This window comes from Cygnus atratus, chromosome 6, assembly GCF_013377495.2.
Source record: "Cygnus atratus isolate AKBS03 ecotype Queensland, Australia chromosome 6, CAtr_DNAZoo_HiC_assembly, whole genome shotgun sequence".
Lineage (NCBI taxonomy): Eukaryota > Metazoa > Chordata > Aves > Anseriformes > Anatidae > Cygnus > Cygnus atratus.
In genome coordinates, this window is record NC_066367.1 from 12,830,555 (window position 1) to 12,847,752 (window position 17,198).

Below are 17,198 nucleotides of genomic sequence, written 5' to 3' on the forward strand. Positions count from 1 at the left end.
TCTCTAAAAACCATGGAGCTTGTGGTGCAGCAACCCAGTGACCTGAGGGAGCGTTTTAGGCCACGAAGGCATCTGCTGAGTACTATGGGAATCTGAGAGGAGGACCACTGACGAAAGCTCTGTAACTTGTGCTCATCTCTTACTAAGCATTAGAGAATCCAGAGAGGAGTACCACCTAAAAGGCAAGTCCCTCAGAAACTGAGCATCTCCGCTTCTGCTCTTTTCCAAGCTACTTGGTGTTGCTGTAATCAGAAATGCTTCAGTAGTGCAGAGCAGGGCATGTCCTACCTTACCAACAGGGACCCAAGGTACAGTCAGTTGTTCAGGAACATAAATCTGGATGTGCTGAGACAACATTTGGGCTCCCTCTCAGGCTCCCAGACACGGAAAGCAGCAGGTGTGTGCGTGGTGCAGAGTGCCCAGCTGGAATGAGGTGGGAGTTCCCAAAGGAGAGGAGAGATGCTGAGGAGCATATTGCCCTGTCCTCAGCTGCTGAGTCTCTCTTTGTTTCCTTCTGCCTTCTTCCCCCTCTTATCTTGAAATTGGAACTCCAAATGGCTCAGACATGGGCCATTTACTGTGATTATTTCCACCTTTTTTTTTTCTTTAACTCTTCCTCAATTTACTCTCCCTGCCTCTCTGTATGGAGGAAAAGAAATGCAGTTTTTGTTTGGAAGGTGGATGGAGAGGTCGTAGCATTTACTCTCCAAAAAGAAAGGTATTACCTAGCACACTGTGCATGGAGGTGACAAAGGAGCAGAGGGCTCTGAGGGATGTGTGTGCATGGATTCAGCCTTTCTCTGCCAGCATCTACTGCCCTAAACTAAGCTATAGGAGACATTTGAATGTTAATCAAGTTGGCTGCTGATTTTGTCTCAGTTAGGGCAAGAGCCAGTGGAGCTGATTCACAGGGGCTTGAGGGAAAGAGTGGGATGAAGGAGGGAGAGGGGGTGCCTCTGTGAAAGGCAGGGAGAGATAGTCTTTCTGTAACTCAACAAAAGACAAGCAAACCTGCGTGCAGATGAAGGAGGGGTGGCTGGGGGAAGGTTACGAGTTGTCTTATTACGGAGAAGCTTGAACTGTCATCTGTACTTGATGGAAGCGAGAGAGATTGCAGTTGGAGCTGCAGAAGCGCTGCCTCCCTGATTGGATTAATAGAAAGGGAAGATGACTCTAGAATGGCTGCCCATTATCTGCACTACAAAGGGATTAGTGTGGGTTTCAGAGAAATTAATGGCTTTTGAGTTAGCGCAGAAATACTAATGAATGTCAGGGCCAGAGATATATGGTGAACTAAATTGGTTCTCTTTTAGTGTGTGTGTGCGCATGCGTGTATCCATTTGGGGTTATGAAAGTGTGCTTTTTCTCTACCGTTTTAAGTTTTAGATTGGTTTTCAGTTTTCATATTTAACTGAAATATTCTCCAGTAGCATATCTGTCTGCAAGATATAGTTATATTGTTTTCTGCTGTTTCAGACAGTGCCAAAGTAATGATTTTTAAAAAATTGTTGTGACTTCTGTCATATATGCAGACAGTCTTTCTAGGTAAAGTGTAGAGTGCTTTGAACACGGTGTTAAATGCCGTCTCCATTCTGAGTATGTGGGCTACATGGGGAAGCTGAGGCTGAGCTGGCAAAGCAAAACCTAAGTGTGTCCTTTTTTGTTAGTGTAGATGAGAGGTAGCATCCTTCCCTCATTTTTAACTGTCTTAGGTTTGCATGCTCACATTAAATATATTAAACCAAGTAATTCTCATGGATGTTCATTAAGGTTGAAACTTGTTTACTGAATCCGTATAAACATTTAAAGTTGGTCTTCGCTGAGAGCTTTTTTGCCAGCCATCCTGGGAAGCCCAGAACAGTGGGGATGCAGTACGTTATATACAGGGTTATTTTGGGCTTTGTCAAACCCAGGTTCTTCTGCTGTCTGAGCTCTGCATTGAAGACATACTAGGGATACTCGAAGGTGATCATGTTTAAAATTTGTTGGAGTGTGGGCTGTTAACTTGAGTGGTAACTGGTTAAGCTGAGATGTTGAAAATTTTTTCGGCCTCCAGCTGCCTACCCCATCCCTCTTTGAAAGCTCACAGCCTGAGGGTACAAACTGCTAGTGAAAGAGCTCCTTCTCGCTGTGGTTCCTAACACTTTGCATTAAGGTCATTTGATGCTGGGTAATTTTTTTGGCCTAATTGTGCCAGGCAGCAGATGAAGAGCTGTTCCCAAGTGGTTTCCTTGCTCCTGCTTTGGGAACAGAAACCTCCAAGGGAGATGGGCAACCGGAGGCAGAAACCTCATCACCTGTCTCTTAATTCTGCCACTGAAAGCCAAGACCCGTAACAGGTCTCTGTTACTGGGAAGGTGAAATACAAGTCAAATAGAGCAAAAGTTTGTTCCCTGGGTTGTTTTGGGATGCCAAATGTTAAAGTTGGCATTAGAATGTAACAGTGAATTCTGCTGAATTTGTACAGGAACCAACAAAACTTGCATAGACCGTCATGTCCAGCCCAGGTAGAAATACGATGCTCACAAGTGTTGACAGTGGCTGAAGCAGGGCACATCAGATTGGAACAAATTTTGCACTGAAACCTGCTTTAAAGCTCAGCAATCCTTTAGATAACTCCTAAATTTGTATTCCTTTGGTGCCCACACTGGCTGGTTTTCTCAGGACAAAGCAAGCTCTCCTTGACTTTGCCTTGGGCCAGGGTTTTTGAAAGGGTCCAACCAAACATCACCAGTGCTGAGACATTTAGGTATATGTGGCTTTGAGCCTGGGCAGCCTGTTATTGTTCAGTTTTAGGGCCTGAGCCTAATTCGCATAAATCAACATAACTCCTTTCTAGTAAAAAGAGCAACGCAAAACATCCTGGTCCCAGGTCACGCCAAAAAGCCCCCAAAAAAACCCACTGCCCACGGCCGTCTCTGGGGTAAGGCTGCGTGCGGAGTGCCCGGCAAGGCCAGGAGGTGAGGCCGGGGCTGCCCCCTGCCGGACATGGAAATTGCTTGGTGTCTCTGTCACTGTTTCCCCATCCCCTTTCTGTAAAGTGTTTTAGCATCTCTGGGGAAGGAAATGCTGTTTTTTTGGTAGTCAGTGCTTGTGTTTGATAATTATAGCCTACTGAGTTAAGGCTATTTCCATGATCTTAGTCTCAGAATATGTTCATAATAGGAGGGATGTATAAGCCAGAATGACTGAGCAAAGTGAAATGAAAGAATTAATGGTAATGTTCTATTTTTGTTTCCTCCAGAACACAAGACAACGTTTCCAAATATTCTGAAGAAGGGATACTTAGAAATTAGAAGAAACAATGACAGCTACTGGCAAACCTGTTACGCTGAGCTCTCGCCATACAAACTGTACCTGTATTGCCTGGACAGCAGTGGCAACCAGACTTTTCCCACCGTGTATCCGCTCATGCATTTTCAAAGGGTCACTGTTACTGGTAGCATTGAAGCCAAGGTAGTGGACGCTGCCCTGTCAGACAGCTCTCAGCTACAGCTGAAGGCGGAGTCCCCATGGGAGGCTTTGGACTGGGGACGGAAACTCTGGGAAGCGGTGCGTGCTTCTGTGTCTACTTTCACAAGACAGCAGGAGAAACTGGAGAATGTGCCAAAGCCTGACAATAGCAGTGACCTTTCTCAAACAAATGGATTGGTAGAGAAGCCCATGGAACTTTTGCTGTCCATGAATTTGACTGAAAATAATAAAGAGTACCAAAATATTCTCAAATCAGGGACTCTTTACAGGTTAACTGTCCAGAATAACTGGAAGGCATTTACTTTTGTCTTGAACAGGTCTTATCTCATGGCATTCCAACCGGGTAGGCTTGATGAAGATCCTCTGCTGAGCTACAATATCGATGTGTGCCTGTCGGTCCAGACAGATACTCAGGATGGCTGTGACTCTTGCTTTCAGGTCATTTTTCCTCAAGATGTCCTCCGCCTGCGAGCAGAGACCCGTCAGAGGGCCTTGGAGTGGATGGAGGCACTGAGAGCAGCAGCCAATGCCACTAGAAGTTTAGGTCAGAACCTTCAGGTCACGCTTCGGAACAAACCTGGAGGTCGGCCCTTTGGAAATGATTTTAGAAAGAGTAAGCGCCAGTCTGTGACCACCAGCTTCCTGAGCATCCTGACCACGCTGTCTCTAGAGAGAGGGCTCACAGTTCAGAGCTTCAAGTGTGCAGGTAAGCAACCAGACTGCAGCATCTGCACCCACTCACCTTCTGCAGGGGAAAAAAAAAGTCAATTGGTAGAGCTTATATTTGTTTTAGCAGCATACAGCTGCTCCTGCCTCTTACTGCAGCCATAGACACTTTGGTGTGTTAGTGTTTCTTTGCTCTCTAAAATGTGGAGAAAAACCTCTAAGATATACAGGGATTCAGCAGCATTTGATGAGTTCTGAAGTGTTAGACCGTGCACGCATGGCATACATAGGTGGGCCAGGGGTTCTTTACCGGGCAGTTGGGCTGTTTTCTTGCATCAGGAGTCTGGAAAGGCGGTCCAGAATTAAAGGGGTCTGAATTCTGGATAGAACACATGTCCAACATCAAGCAATTGTGTTTCTTTTTATTATTGTCTCCCCTTCAATTTGTTTTTGGAACTCCAGTTCTGAACCTTTTGGGGACACTTCTCAAAGCCATGCTTATGCTTTTCCTGACATACCATCTTTTAGCGACACATATTCTATAGACACATACTCTGAGGTTCAGGCATGAACTTACCCGCTCCGTTCTTCTCCTGAAGCAGAGTTGAAAACATGACCTGAAGCCTCTGCATCTAATTGTAAATCTCAGATCGTTTGAATGCTGACTCTAGTCCTAGGCAGGAGCATGATTTTATCCTGTTTGGGAGTGAAAGGGAAAGAGAGTGAACTCATGTGAATGCAGTTCATTGTCCTTTTACTTTAGTAAAGGCACCTTTGCGGAGCAAATTTGAGAAGCTTGTGCCAAAATTGTGCTCTGTGACTAAGTTTAGTTATACTCACTTAAAACTGCCAGCTGCATCAGAAAACAGCTTTTCAGGAGGGTTTTCCTCTTTTGTTAGGAAAGCTGCTAAGGTGCTGCATTTGCCCTGGGGTGGGAGCTGTCTGATGTGGGGGTCTCCTGTTGCTCTGGAACCACACATGACTCTGGGGGGGGGGTCTGTGCAGGCCCAGGGCCAGCTGGCTGGCCTGAATCCCTGCCAAGGGAGACCTGAGGCCCAGAAACGTAGAGTTGCTCTCAGAGCTGGCTATGGGTTGATCTGGTTTTGCCGCTCCATAGTGGTCACCTGCATATGTGCTTCCTGCTCACCTCTCCACAGTGTACGTTACTTTGGTAGCAGGAGCATGGTGAAGGTAGGCCCCACTGCAGTTACCAGTTTGGTCATGTCTTTGGGGCTGCTGTCTGAATTTAATTCTGTTCTTGGCTACAAACTCTCTCTGTGACTTCACGTCTTTTTTTCCTTGTTTTATGTGCCAGACTCCTGCTGAAACTGAAGGTGCCCAGGTACTACAATAACTGAACTCCGTTGGGTACCTAAGAGCTTAAAAAAAACTACTACCTCTAAAACAGAGACAACAGAGATGTCTTACCTTTAAGGACAGTTGTGAGAGTGAAAGCTTCAGGGGGACTCTGGGACAAATAAGCATCCCCGAGATGGATCCAACCTGTTGTGTTACCCAGCAGACAGGCCTTGTGAAAGCCAAGAAGACTGCAGAATTAACAGCTTCTTTTTAAGACAGTGTCCGAGATTGTATTCAAACTTTATCCCTTTCTTCTCATTTCTGTTCATTCAAAGCTCAGTAGAGGAAGATTTTGTCATTTTGCTTCATCTTCTGACTGAGGCTCAGGAGAGTTCCAGATGGTCATTTCCAGTGATCCAGGGATGATTTCCAACAGGATCAGGTCCCAGGATGACAACACTGTGTGTTTACAATGTGAAATAGGTTTTAGTGTTGCGTTATATGGTAGGGGAGGAGACTTTTCTGTAGGAAAGAGTGGATTTTCTCTCCCAAATATGGAACACTTACGTTCCCCACAAAAATAATGTGCTCTGACTGGGCCAGGGTTGCACGGAGTCTTTTCCTGACATACGTTAGGCATTCCCAATGCTCATGTGGGCTCCTTTTAGTCTGCAGAACTGAACAAAAATGCTTGCTCAGAAAAATATAAATTGTGATGAGTCTGTGAGAAATAGGCCAGTGGGGCTACCTGTACCAGAGGCTGCCGATACACAGCACTTTGGGAGCACGCCCTTTGCTGTGTGCCCTGAGACCCTCAGAGTTGGTCTTTAAGAGTCAGCTGGAACTTCTAGCTGTTACCACAGCACAAAGAAATGAATACTTATAACTGGGAGAAACTGGGAAATCTTGTGTGGTTCAGAAAAGCTTGTACTGAGGAGACGTTGGAGGCACACCAGCAAGCTGAGGCTCTGTGCTTGTACCTTGCTCCCTGCAGGCAGTTTGTGCTGTTCCCCTGCGTGGGCTGCTGTTTAACCTAAGGGGCCTGCTGTTGGTAATTACATCTTGCAGGCATTGAGAGCAGTTTTCCCCAGGGCTACTGGGAGGGGTAAGCTTGGAAAAGGATGAGGAGGGGGGAGGAAGAAAAGTTTTGCTGTGAATTCTTCAGCCATTTAGTGCAAATTCCTGTAATTACCGTCTTTGTGTCCTGTCCCAATGGCACATAATACAGCAGAAGCCTTTCCTAATTGAGACCTTACAGGAGGTACAAATCCCTCCTTTGTTCGGCCTGACAAATTAGTGCCAGAAAGTGGCAAGGTCCGAGTGGGAATCAAAGGCAAGCAACACAAAGATGGAACTTAAGGCTACAGTAATAACCCTCTCTAGTCCTGCAGGGGTGGGAGGGAAGGAAAAGTAATGACCAATGAAAAATGAAGGGGTTTTTGTTATAAATTCCCTTGACATGACAGCGCCTCAGGGCTGCTTTATTTATTTAGGAAAAGTGATTAAATAGTAATACAACAGGGCAGACCATTGTCTCTCAAGCTACCCCCCTTCCTACAGACCCCTGCTGCCTTGGCTAATTGATTGACAATGAACCTCTGATAAAGAAGGTTGTTGGGAGGACCTGATGGGGACAGGGTGGTTTTTCTTTTTTCCTCTCCTCTTTGCAGTCTTTGTGGGGTTCCCCTCTGCGTTTTTTTTTCTCTTTTCTGTTTGAATTGCCCTCTGCATCTCCCTTTCCCTTTCTGCTTTAGTAAAACCTTTTCAAGGGACTGCTCCCAGACAAACAGCTGACACTCACAAGCAGGTAGGGAAGAATGTCTGCACCTCACTATTGACAAGTTTATCTTGGAGTCTGACTAGTACTTTTCAACTCGTGATATAAGCCAGGGCGGTGGTGTCAGATGTAGTCATGGGGCAGGGGGACAAACTGTTGATACACTGGAGTCAGCGGGGTAGCCTGAGAAAAAGTTGTCTTGTGCTTGGTCAGCAGATACAAAAGCCGTTCTGTATGTTTCTAATTTTCTCTTAACTGTGGAAGGCAGGACATTATTCCTCATAATCTCAGAAAACGAACTAACAGGCTACTGATTAACAGTGGTGAGATGTGTTTTTATAGACACATTTTTACCTTTGCTGTGACTATTTATATTTTTGGCATTGAACAGCAATACGTTTTGGAAAGTTGAGTTAGCTAGAAACTGCTGGCACTGGAATGGCAGCCACCTCTGTACTTCATATGTTCACATAACTGCAGGCTTGATCTTGCTTTGAGGCTGTTGTGTGGGGTATTACCAGTGTTCCCGTGGGAAGTGTTAGGGGCTCTAAGCTGCAGGGACATTTGTGAGTGCTGATCTGCTCAGGTGAGACTTTAGAGGGACCTAACTCATGTCCTCAGATGGGCATGAAGTGAAAGTTGGTTCTACGTTCAAGCTTGTAAACATTAGGCTTTATGATTTGTTTTTTAGTAATGTAGATAATGAGACACACCTTGTTAGGATGATCTGTTGTTTGGTTTTACTTTTTATTCCTTTATTTCAACTGGATTCAAGAGAAATCCCCAAACTGTTCACATTACAAATTTGGGGTGAGATTCCATCAAAACATGTGTTTGGCACATGCAGCATCTTGCAGGCAGAGGTGGCACTTGGTGGCAGCTGTCTCCCTGTCGTGTCATCTATGGGCTCCCGGGGAAGGGCAGCTGTCTGTCCCGGAGGAACTTCTCTGAAGGTCTGTCAGGAGCAGATTTCCCCAGCGGCCTGTGCTATTGGTTTTCCCTTGGCTTGTGTCTTCACTTTTCTGTAGATGAAGAAGACAAACAGCCTCTCTCCCTGCCTCCTGTTTTTTTTGCATAGCTCCTGTTCTTTTAACATCTCTCCTTCTTTTCACCTTTTATTTTTTCCCTCTCTGTTCTTTATTAAAACAAACAAACATTTTTTCAGTGGTCAGTTGCGTCTGCCAGGAATGCCTGTTGCTTTGACAGCAAGTCCTAATGGATGTGAGAGTTCTGCCTTCTGCAAAATGTGCTCTGCACTCTTTTGTCTCTCTATGTGGCTTTCCTCACTCCTGTTCTGGGGTGCCTTCTGTCTTTTTTTCCCTGTTTTCTCTGTGTTTCCTCACTTGCCAAAAGGATAAATACTGCTATTATAGCACCACTGACTTGGCTGGCTGAACTGAATACCAGGAGCAGAGAAGCCAAGGTTAGTAAATGGGCTATTTCCTGAGCTTGCAGCCCTGTCAGACTGAGCAGCAGGTGGAAAGCTGTTGGCTTTCAAGGAGTCACTCTGCCTCTAGTGCTGTGATCCTGCGAGTAGATGGGGAGGGCTCAGCGCAACATAACATCATCATGCCAGATCATGCAGTGTCTACTCTTGCTCACTCCCCTGGTCTAAAACCACCTCCTACTAGGGTAAAATTAAACTTTTTTTTGGTTTTGTTTTCCGTAATAAAAAGAAAGTGTTTTCCTAATAGTTTGCAAGCCAGCAAGTGTGATTAAAAAAAAAAAAAAAGCCAGATGCAAAATTGACTTAGTTCAACTTCCCCCCAAAAAACAAGTAGTTGAAAAGTAAGGGTGCTCCTTTCTTGAATTTAGCAAATGCCTTGTGAACTGTCATCATACACAGCACCTATTAGATAGCAGCAAGTCGCTGAATTAGAAATAGTAGGGGACAAATCTTAGCAAACTTGGCACAATATTAAAATGCAAGAAGGTCCTTTGGAAAGCTGTCAGCACTCTCCTCACTTGTTCAGTTCCACATAACAATTGTTCTCACCTGTCCAGGGCTTTTAGGATTGTGCTTTCTAAGTGCTGCAAGTACATTGTGCTTGTTTTCATTTCAGTTGATCTCTTTGTTCCAAGTCTTCAGCTGCTTTTTGCCTTGAGACTTTGTAACGTCCCCTAAGAACGTGTTTTGTATTGTAAAGGTTTTATTATTTAAATAGCTTTAGTTTAGACCACAGTCTTCTGGTCTTCTATGTCACTTTCAGGCCCTGTTTCTATTGATTCAGAAGTAAAACTTTAACTGGTAACAGTGGTGTTTCTAAACTCTTATCTTCTCCTTAGCTACGCCAAAACCAGCTGAGCAAAAAGAAACCCTTGTCTATGGCTAAAGTAGTGTTTGGAAAATACGCTGTGTCTAAACAAGGCCACTGACTTGTTAGGAGGGGTGGGAAGAACGTTTCTAGGCAAGGGTGACTTGAATTTGTGTAGCAGGGGGTACCTTATTTATGGTGGACCTGCATGTTTCAAAACATGAAGTTGCTGGTCCAAGGTGCCTTTGATCATGTGACAGCTCATTTGGGCAGAGATCAGAAGACCTTGCATGGTGTCTCTTGCTTGTTTGAGTTGATTAAATCTCTTATTGTTGATCAGTTATGATCACAGAAGCAATTTAATTTTCAGAGGTAAGGTAAGTGAGCTCTTCAGTCCAGTTTTAAAATGGCTTGGCTGTGGGGATATGGCAGTGAAAACATTTAGCTTTTGTCTAAGCCCATAGCAGTTAGGTCCTTCACCTTCCTGGCATCTGGCTGGCTTCTTCGCAGAGTGGGATTTTCCCCTTATAGGACTTGGCTTGAAGTTGGCCTGGTGCTGCCTAGAAGGGCAGTTTAGATTAGTAACTGGCCAGTTCAGTGCTGGTCCTGCACCCCTACATGCACTTTGCAATCCTCAGCTGGTGTTGTACTAACTTCTTTGCCTCAGCCCTGCAGGCAGAAAAGCTGGAACAGGGGTTTGGCTGATAAACATGTGTATTTGTCCTGGAAAGTTTAAGGGGTGCTCCAAGTATTGGGATAGGTGACCCTATAACTCTAATCTGTCTGTGAACAACTCTGCAGGTTTTCAGCAAGTTGTTGTTGGTGTTTGTTTGTTTGTTTCCAACATAAAATATGTGGGTTTTTATTTTACTGTTACCCATGGTGCTGGGAGAACAAGCTCAGTTCTTTTGTATATGAGCATTTACCTACACTTAGCATAGCCTCTGTGTTTCCCCTTGGCTGTGCCTTGTTTACTCCAGGCTTGTGGGTGCTATGTATTAATTCCACTGCCCTCAATGAACTTTTGATTTTTTTTGGTCCATTTGTCCTGTGAAACCAGTCCACCTGTATGTCTTGATGAATGTGTTAGTGTAAAGTTCAAACAAGAGAATATCAAAAACAGGAAGTCTGAATGTCTAAGTCTCATCCGTGTCAGGATGGTAAAAGCTACATCTGGACAAGTGGCAGTGTTTTCAGCCCTGAAAGGTCCAAACTCTGCAAATTCTTCTCTGGAGATCCCAGAGGTTCCACATGGATCATGTCACAAGAGACCTCATTTGTTGGGTTAGCAGCTTTAAAATCAATCAAGGCAGCTCACATGCCAAAGCAGTGTATTACTGGCAAAACTATTACATGTTCATGAGACCAGAAGGAATGTAAAAGAAGTTAGAGAATAAACCAGAGGCCAGCTGCCGGGAGGGTTCCAGGTTCTGTGTATGGCCTTCTGCAGTGTCAATGGACTCTGGTACGTACCTGAGCTGCATCACTCTGAGCCGTGCGTGTGCTCAAGGTAGTGCTGTGGTAGTGATGTGCGACCAAGAAGAAATTCAGCTGACTAACGTTGGCGAAGAATATATATCCGCACTCAATTCACAGCCACTGCTCATGTTAGAAGGAGGTACAAAAGCAGCTGTGTATTTGAACAGAAACAGGGCTGATGATTTCTAGGTATGTTAATAGTCACTGTATCAAGTAAATGAAGCTCCACAAACCAGGAAGCCTTCAGTGCAAGTAAATGAGTGAACAGTGCAGGGTTAAGTGGTATTCAAACTAACTGCAGAGCAGGAATGAAAACTGAGTTAAGTAGAGACTCTTTTTGCTGAATGGCCTGGCAGCAGCTGCGGACATTGGCACTAGCTCTGATCACACAAATGGCTGGCCTGCTCTTTGCTGTATTCTCGTCTGCTTTTTCAGCATTGAAAACCAAGCATGAGTGTGATGACTTGTAGGATTAGGAATACCATTATTAATTATCCTCAAATCATGAGCTTACTCCTAGCTGACAGGCTTCGAGAGTTGGCCCAGAGAGTGTGTTGAGTCCTTATCCCTGACTAAAGAGCTGGTGACTTACCAGCTCCTGCCACTAAGTCCCTCCATGGGTACTCCCATCCCCTTCTGTCAGGGAGCGCATCAGAATCTCAGCAAAGCACCACGTATTGCAGAGAATAATCCTGTAGGGACACAGGGAAAGAACGGCAAATTACTTGAGGTGTGTGCTATTCTTCGTCAGTGCTGTGGTCCTGGGAATGAGGAGAAAGACATTTTTCAAAGCACCGGGGAGAATGCAAACTGGGCATCTGTTAAAAGAGTCACAAGCCACATCTGCATGTGAAGCATGTCTTTATCACTGCTTCTAATTCTCTCAGAGCAAGTTATTTGGGAAAAATGGCATCTTGGCCGTCCTTAGCATTTGACAGTAAAGGTGAAAACAACTGTATCCTGTTGAAATTCAAGTTGGGAGATCCAAGCAAATAAAAAAACAGTTTCTAAAAGTGAAGTTTCATTGCAGCCACTAGAAACACACCTGGTATTTTGGGTCCTGATTTGTTGATGAAGTCTTAATCTTGACTTATATATTGCGAAGTGCGAGCTTAGACTTTGACATTCATGTTTTTTTCTGTGTTTTATTGGGGGGCTTAATTACTATTAGTTTTGTTGGGAAGGTGGAATTTAGCTGTGTAACCTGCAGCATGATTGTATGCTGTCTTCTGCAGTGCATAAGGATAATACGTACGGAATGTTGTGTGTGCACCTGTGCGTGCTGTCACCTGGCTTTTTTCCTCCAGTGGTTGTTCCTTTGGTTGCTCATCTTCTTGGAGAGGGTCACAGACCTGTGTGTTCAACATGACTGACGTAAAGGATGTTGTTTACTACACCTAACCCTAGCAGTCTAAATATCGGATGACTACCTAAACCAATTGTCACTGCTGGGAAGGCGGCCTCGGTGCCTAGACGCTGATCCATCCCATCTGTCTTGGAGATTGTGGGGAACGGGGCTATGCATTATATCTTTAAGTGGCACTGATGAAGCTGGGAAGGCTGTTAATTTAGGGCTTAGTTTTAAGCTCCAACTAATGGTCAGGGTTTCTATAGACTCAGGAGGCCTTTGGAGTCTATCTACTTTAAAAAAAAATAAAATTTGGGAACTGGGGAGTAATGAACACTTTCTTATTTCTGGAGAAGCTGATATGGATTATAATTAAAGCAGAGTTTGTATACTGCTGAAGTAAATAATGTGGGATTTATACACTGCTTAGGTAATTGCAACTGGATAAGGGTCAAACCCACATGGCTTCAACAGGGAAAAATTTCTGCCTTTAATCTTTTAGCTTTTTTTGAAAAAGTCAGTAAGATCAGAGAATAGTAGGCAAGGTGAATAGAAGATCAGACTTCGCTTAGAGGTTTAGGAGTTTTGATTATTTCTTTAGAAATAGAATTGCTGTGAAAAAAAAAAAAAGTAGTGCTCTGAAAAAGGACAAAGTGTAGATGCAAATTCAAACCTGGGTAGGCACGGGGGAGCTAAGATTGTATCTCTCTGTCTTTCTTGTGATTTTGAGTGTTCCCATGGTGTAGTGAATTAGGGCAGATGCACAGAAACATAAGGCCAGCAACTAAAGTATAATTCTCACCTTCTCTTTCTGTTTGTGCAAAGCAGCAATGTTGTATGTCTGTTCTAACACTTAGAAAATTTGTTGCTGTGCACCTTCTGCTTAGTCTGCTCTATGGCTTAATCAAGCTGAAAGCCTTTTGAAGTCCGTGGGTGATTTTCTTTTCTTCATATTGTATGTTGTTTCTAAATGAATTAGCTTCTAAGCTAATCTGTCACAGATTTAATTATGGTACACAATCATGAGGGAGTTGCTTTTTCCTGATACTGAGCAAGGAACTTTATTGAATAAGGAAAACAGTTGTGTACTTAATTCTAGTTTGGTCTTCCACGTTCTCTGTTTCAGTCTGTAGCTTGCTCCAGTATTTTCTTGCTAGACAGGTAAAGAAAAAGGTATCTGGATAAAGAAGTTTTCTGCATCAGCCATGACCATAAGAGTTCTGCACCACCCTGAAAGTGGCAGAAGTGGTATTTTCTATACTTTGCAGAAGAGGAATTGTATTGAAGTATCTTGGATTCCTCCTCCATGCTATCTCCCTCACCACCACCACAAGTCAAGGAGAGACTTGTTTTATATGTATATATATATTTTTTTTTACCTTGTCTTCCTGTAATTCTTTCCTCCTAAAGTCTTAACATTTGGAGATGAGCCTCTTGATGTTGATACTCCTGCTCTGCTCACAGATTTATCATTGAGAGAGATTCATCTGTGCCCAGCAGCACTTTCTTGCTGCTATTTTTTCTAACCCCTCTTTTCTTTGCTTGATTCTAGTGCTGTTTTGTTATATTTTCTGTGATGAAAGGTTTGGGATTATTCCTTCCCTCACTTTGCCAACAGTATACCGACAGCCACGCTTTTTCCATCTGTAGCTTGCTCTATAACATCCTTAAGGTAGGAATGATTTTGGGGTAATAGTAAATTTTAGAGTATTCTTCTCACTCTAGGCTCGGGGCTTGCCAGACCTTTGTACAGATGTTATGTGGATAATAATCTGTATGAGCATTAGGAATAGGTGAGAGAAGATTGGTGAAAGTAGTGTTGCTTTTTCCCCCATCCTGTGGAAGCTGCTTTGTCTAGTTACAGGCAAGTGTTTTTTCTACAAACATAAAATGGTCCCTTCCCCCCAGGAAAAGCTGAGTTGTGTTACTGATCTCTGAGGTGGTCGGCTACATCTGACCGACCGCCTTGCAGGGAAAGATGCTGAAGAGTTTAAAGCCAGGAATCTGTACTAGTTTTGCTTCTGGTAAACACGATGGCAAGTTTATGTACCTGAATGGCCAGGTGCAGGATTTCCAAGGGTGTTAAGCTATGTGCTATTCCTTCCTCCTCCTCTTTTTCTCTTCCTCTTGCTCATTTTTTACCCATCTTAAAAAAAAGCAAAGTAGCATAAGTGGTCTATGTCACAGAAGTATGTTTGTCACACTACATCACTTTGAACAGCATAACATCAAAGAAAATCAGTGCTTTGATAACTTGATTTGAAAGAATTGTAGAAATAGCCATCATTATGAATCACAACAGATAGGGATGGAAAGGATGGTGATTTTCCAACAGCAGTGCTTGTAAGTTAAGGGAAAATGTAGGTGCCTGTGCCACACTCCTATCTAAAATACCCGTACCATACAATTGCTATGTAGCTTTGCAGAATATGGTTTACTCGAGGATATGAAGCACCATACTTCATACAGAGGGAAATACTCTGTAAAAATGCATTTCTGGGAAACAGAAGCATGGGCTCAGAGAAGTACTGGAATAAGGGAGAAAGCAATGCATGCTGCTTGGGTAGAAACTTCTTCCACTTCCTCCTCCTTACAAAGCCATGCTTGCCTACTGAGACCTTCCTCACCTCAGAGACCTTCAGTTGTTATGCACTGCATGTAGCCCTCTGTGGGCAGGAGGAGGAGGGAAGGCCCCCATCACTTCTGCGCTTTGTCAGTCATGTCCAGAGGAAGGTCTCGTCATAGACTGGAACAAGTTTCTGGCTCTAGGAGATGGTAGGATATTGGGCCTTACAATAGGGCCTTCTCAGCTACCAACATTTTAATTTAGGATGATGACAATTCAAAGCTAAGAAGTTGGAGCTTAGCATATTGTTGCCATCAGTCTAACTAAGAGGAGCTAGGGTGCTAAGACAAACGAGCAGCTTGTGGAGTGGCAGGGAGTGCACTAGCAGTTAGGTGAAACTGGTGCGTCCCATCCCATTGCCATCCTCACCGCCCGGAAAGGTAAGTGTTGGCTAGTGGGGAATGTTTATAAAAGTTTTAATGGCGTTGAGTTAGGAGTCATCAGTCACATTCAGCCACAGCTTTATCACTTGTACTGCATCAGCTGGCCCAAACACATAGAGCTAAAAAAACTCTGCGTGTCATTTAGCAGCCTCTGTTTCATCCAGTGATGAATCCATGGGATTGCTGTATGTAATGAATGCTTCAGCTGGAGTCAGTTGAGGCATCAAGACTGATGCTTTGCTGCTTTTCTGTGATACCAAATTCAGAGGCATCTTGTGAAGAGAAAGATCCTTCACCACTTCTTTCAGCCATGCTGGCACAGAAAAGCATGCTGTACCAAGATACTGCTAACACAAACATTATCCTTTCTGAGGGCTTGCTCCTGTTTAGCTTTGGAAAGGGCAAGGAATGCTCTCTTTTGTATATTACTTCATCTTGCTCCATGAGTAGAGGAGGGGTCATATTTTTCTGTTCCCCTTCCAGAGGAGCAGGATTGACCTCTGTTGCGCTCTTAAAAACATGGGCTCCATAGCAACAGTGTGAGTACCTTCTGCGAGCGTCTTGCAGAGCTAATAGACAAATATCTTGTCAGATGAGCCGGACTGTTTTTTTCATGTCTCTTCAGCTGTTCAAAACCTTCACCTTGATGTATTAAGACATTTTAAAAATAAAAAGAAAAGTTCTATATGCACTACAGAGTACTGATACTGAGCTTACTACCAGGTGTGCCTGCTGACTTTATGCATAACAGCATTGTGGAGCAGGACTGCATGGGAATTCTTTTGAATGACTAGTCTGGAAATTGCATTTTTTTAAAAAGTACAGAACAGAAAAGGAAAGAAAGGACAGGAAAATGCTTGCTTTGCACTGAGGGAAATACGAAGTTTTTAGAAAAGAATCAAATAGTTCAGTTGGAAGGGACCTTCAAAGATCATTTGGTCCAACTGCCTGATCACTTCAGGGCTAACTAAAAGTTAAAGCATATTAATGAGAGCGCTGTCCATTTCTTGAACACTGACAGGCTTGGGGTATTAACTGCCTCTCTAGAAGATTGTTAGCTTCTGCATTCTGATCCCAAGCCATAATCATAGGTCATCTTGTTTTGTAACACTGCTGAATTATTTGTTTTGACTTTACCCATATAAAGGCACATCTGTATCACATTTCTGCCCTAAAAAATACTGCCTTGCAAAAAGTGCTGCCACTGTGCACCATACACAAAAATATTTCTATAATGACAACAATCTACAGTCATAATATTTGGCTTTTCTCTTTAATAATTAGCTCAGATGAGATCACATTTTTGCATTATGTATCTTGAGTAATATCACTTGATATATGCTTATGCTTAATGCTCTCATTTTATGAATGGTAAAGGAGGAAATATTAGCTCAAGTATTTATTTCATCAACTGAACTCTGTTCATGTTTGCATTTTATAAGAAACTGCATACCCTCACTTCAGGAAAAAAAAGGGGGGTGGATAGAAAGAGAGGACATGTCCCACACTTTTATTTATTTATTTGATAGTGTGTATTGCAGAGTCAGTGGCCAAATGGCTCTGGAGTGTGGAAGTGAAGGAAGTGAACTAATTGTGTCGGTCGGGTTATTCTAACGATTTTGATTAGAGCAGAGAGGACATGGTAGCATGAGCTAATGGGGGTAAGGAGGAGTTCAATTTATGCCTAGAGTAGTGGAGCTGCAAGCTCTCCCCAAATAAGAATAACTTCTACTGGGGAAAATAAATACATAAATAAATACTTTTTCTCTGAGACAAGTTGCATAATTACAATAAACAAAATCATAGAATCGTTTAGGTTGGAAAAGACCTCTAAGATCACCAAGTCCAAAAGTCCAACCGTTAAATCAGTTATAGTGACAAAAGCAGCCAG

The 17,198-nt window shown here is 43.5% G+C and overlaps 1 protein-coding gene across 1 annotated transcript in view; it reads left to right on the forward strand.

Moving 5' to 3' along the window:
* PLEKHM3 (pleckstrin homology domain containing M3) overlaps positions 1 to 17,198 on the forward strand; it is an 84,102-nt gene that overhangs the window by 14,863 nt on the left and 52,041 nt on the right. Inside the window, exon 3 of the mRNA XM_035569251.2 lies at positions 3,245 to 4,180. Coding sequence (XP_035425144.1) covers positions 3,245 to 4,180 — 936 coding nt within the window. The remainder of the gene's footprint in view (positions 1 to 3,244; positions 4,181 to 17,198) is intronic.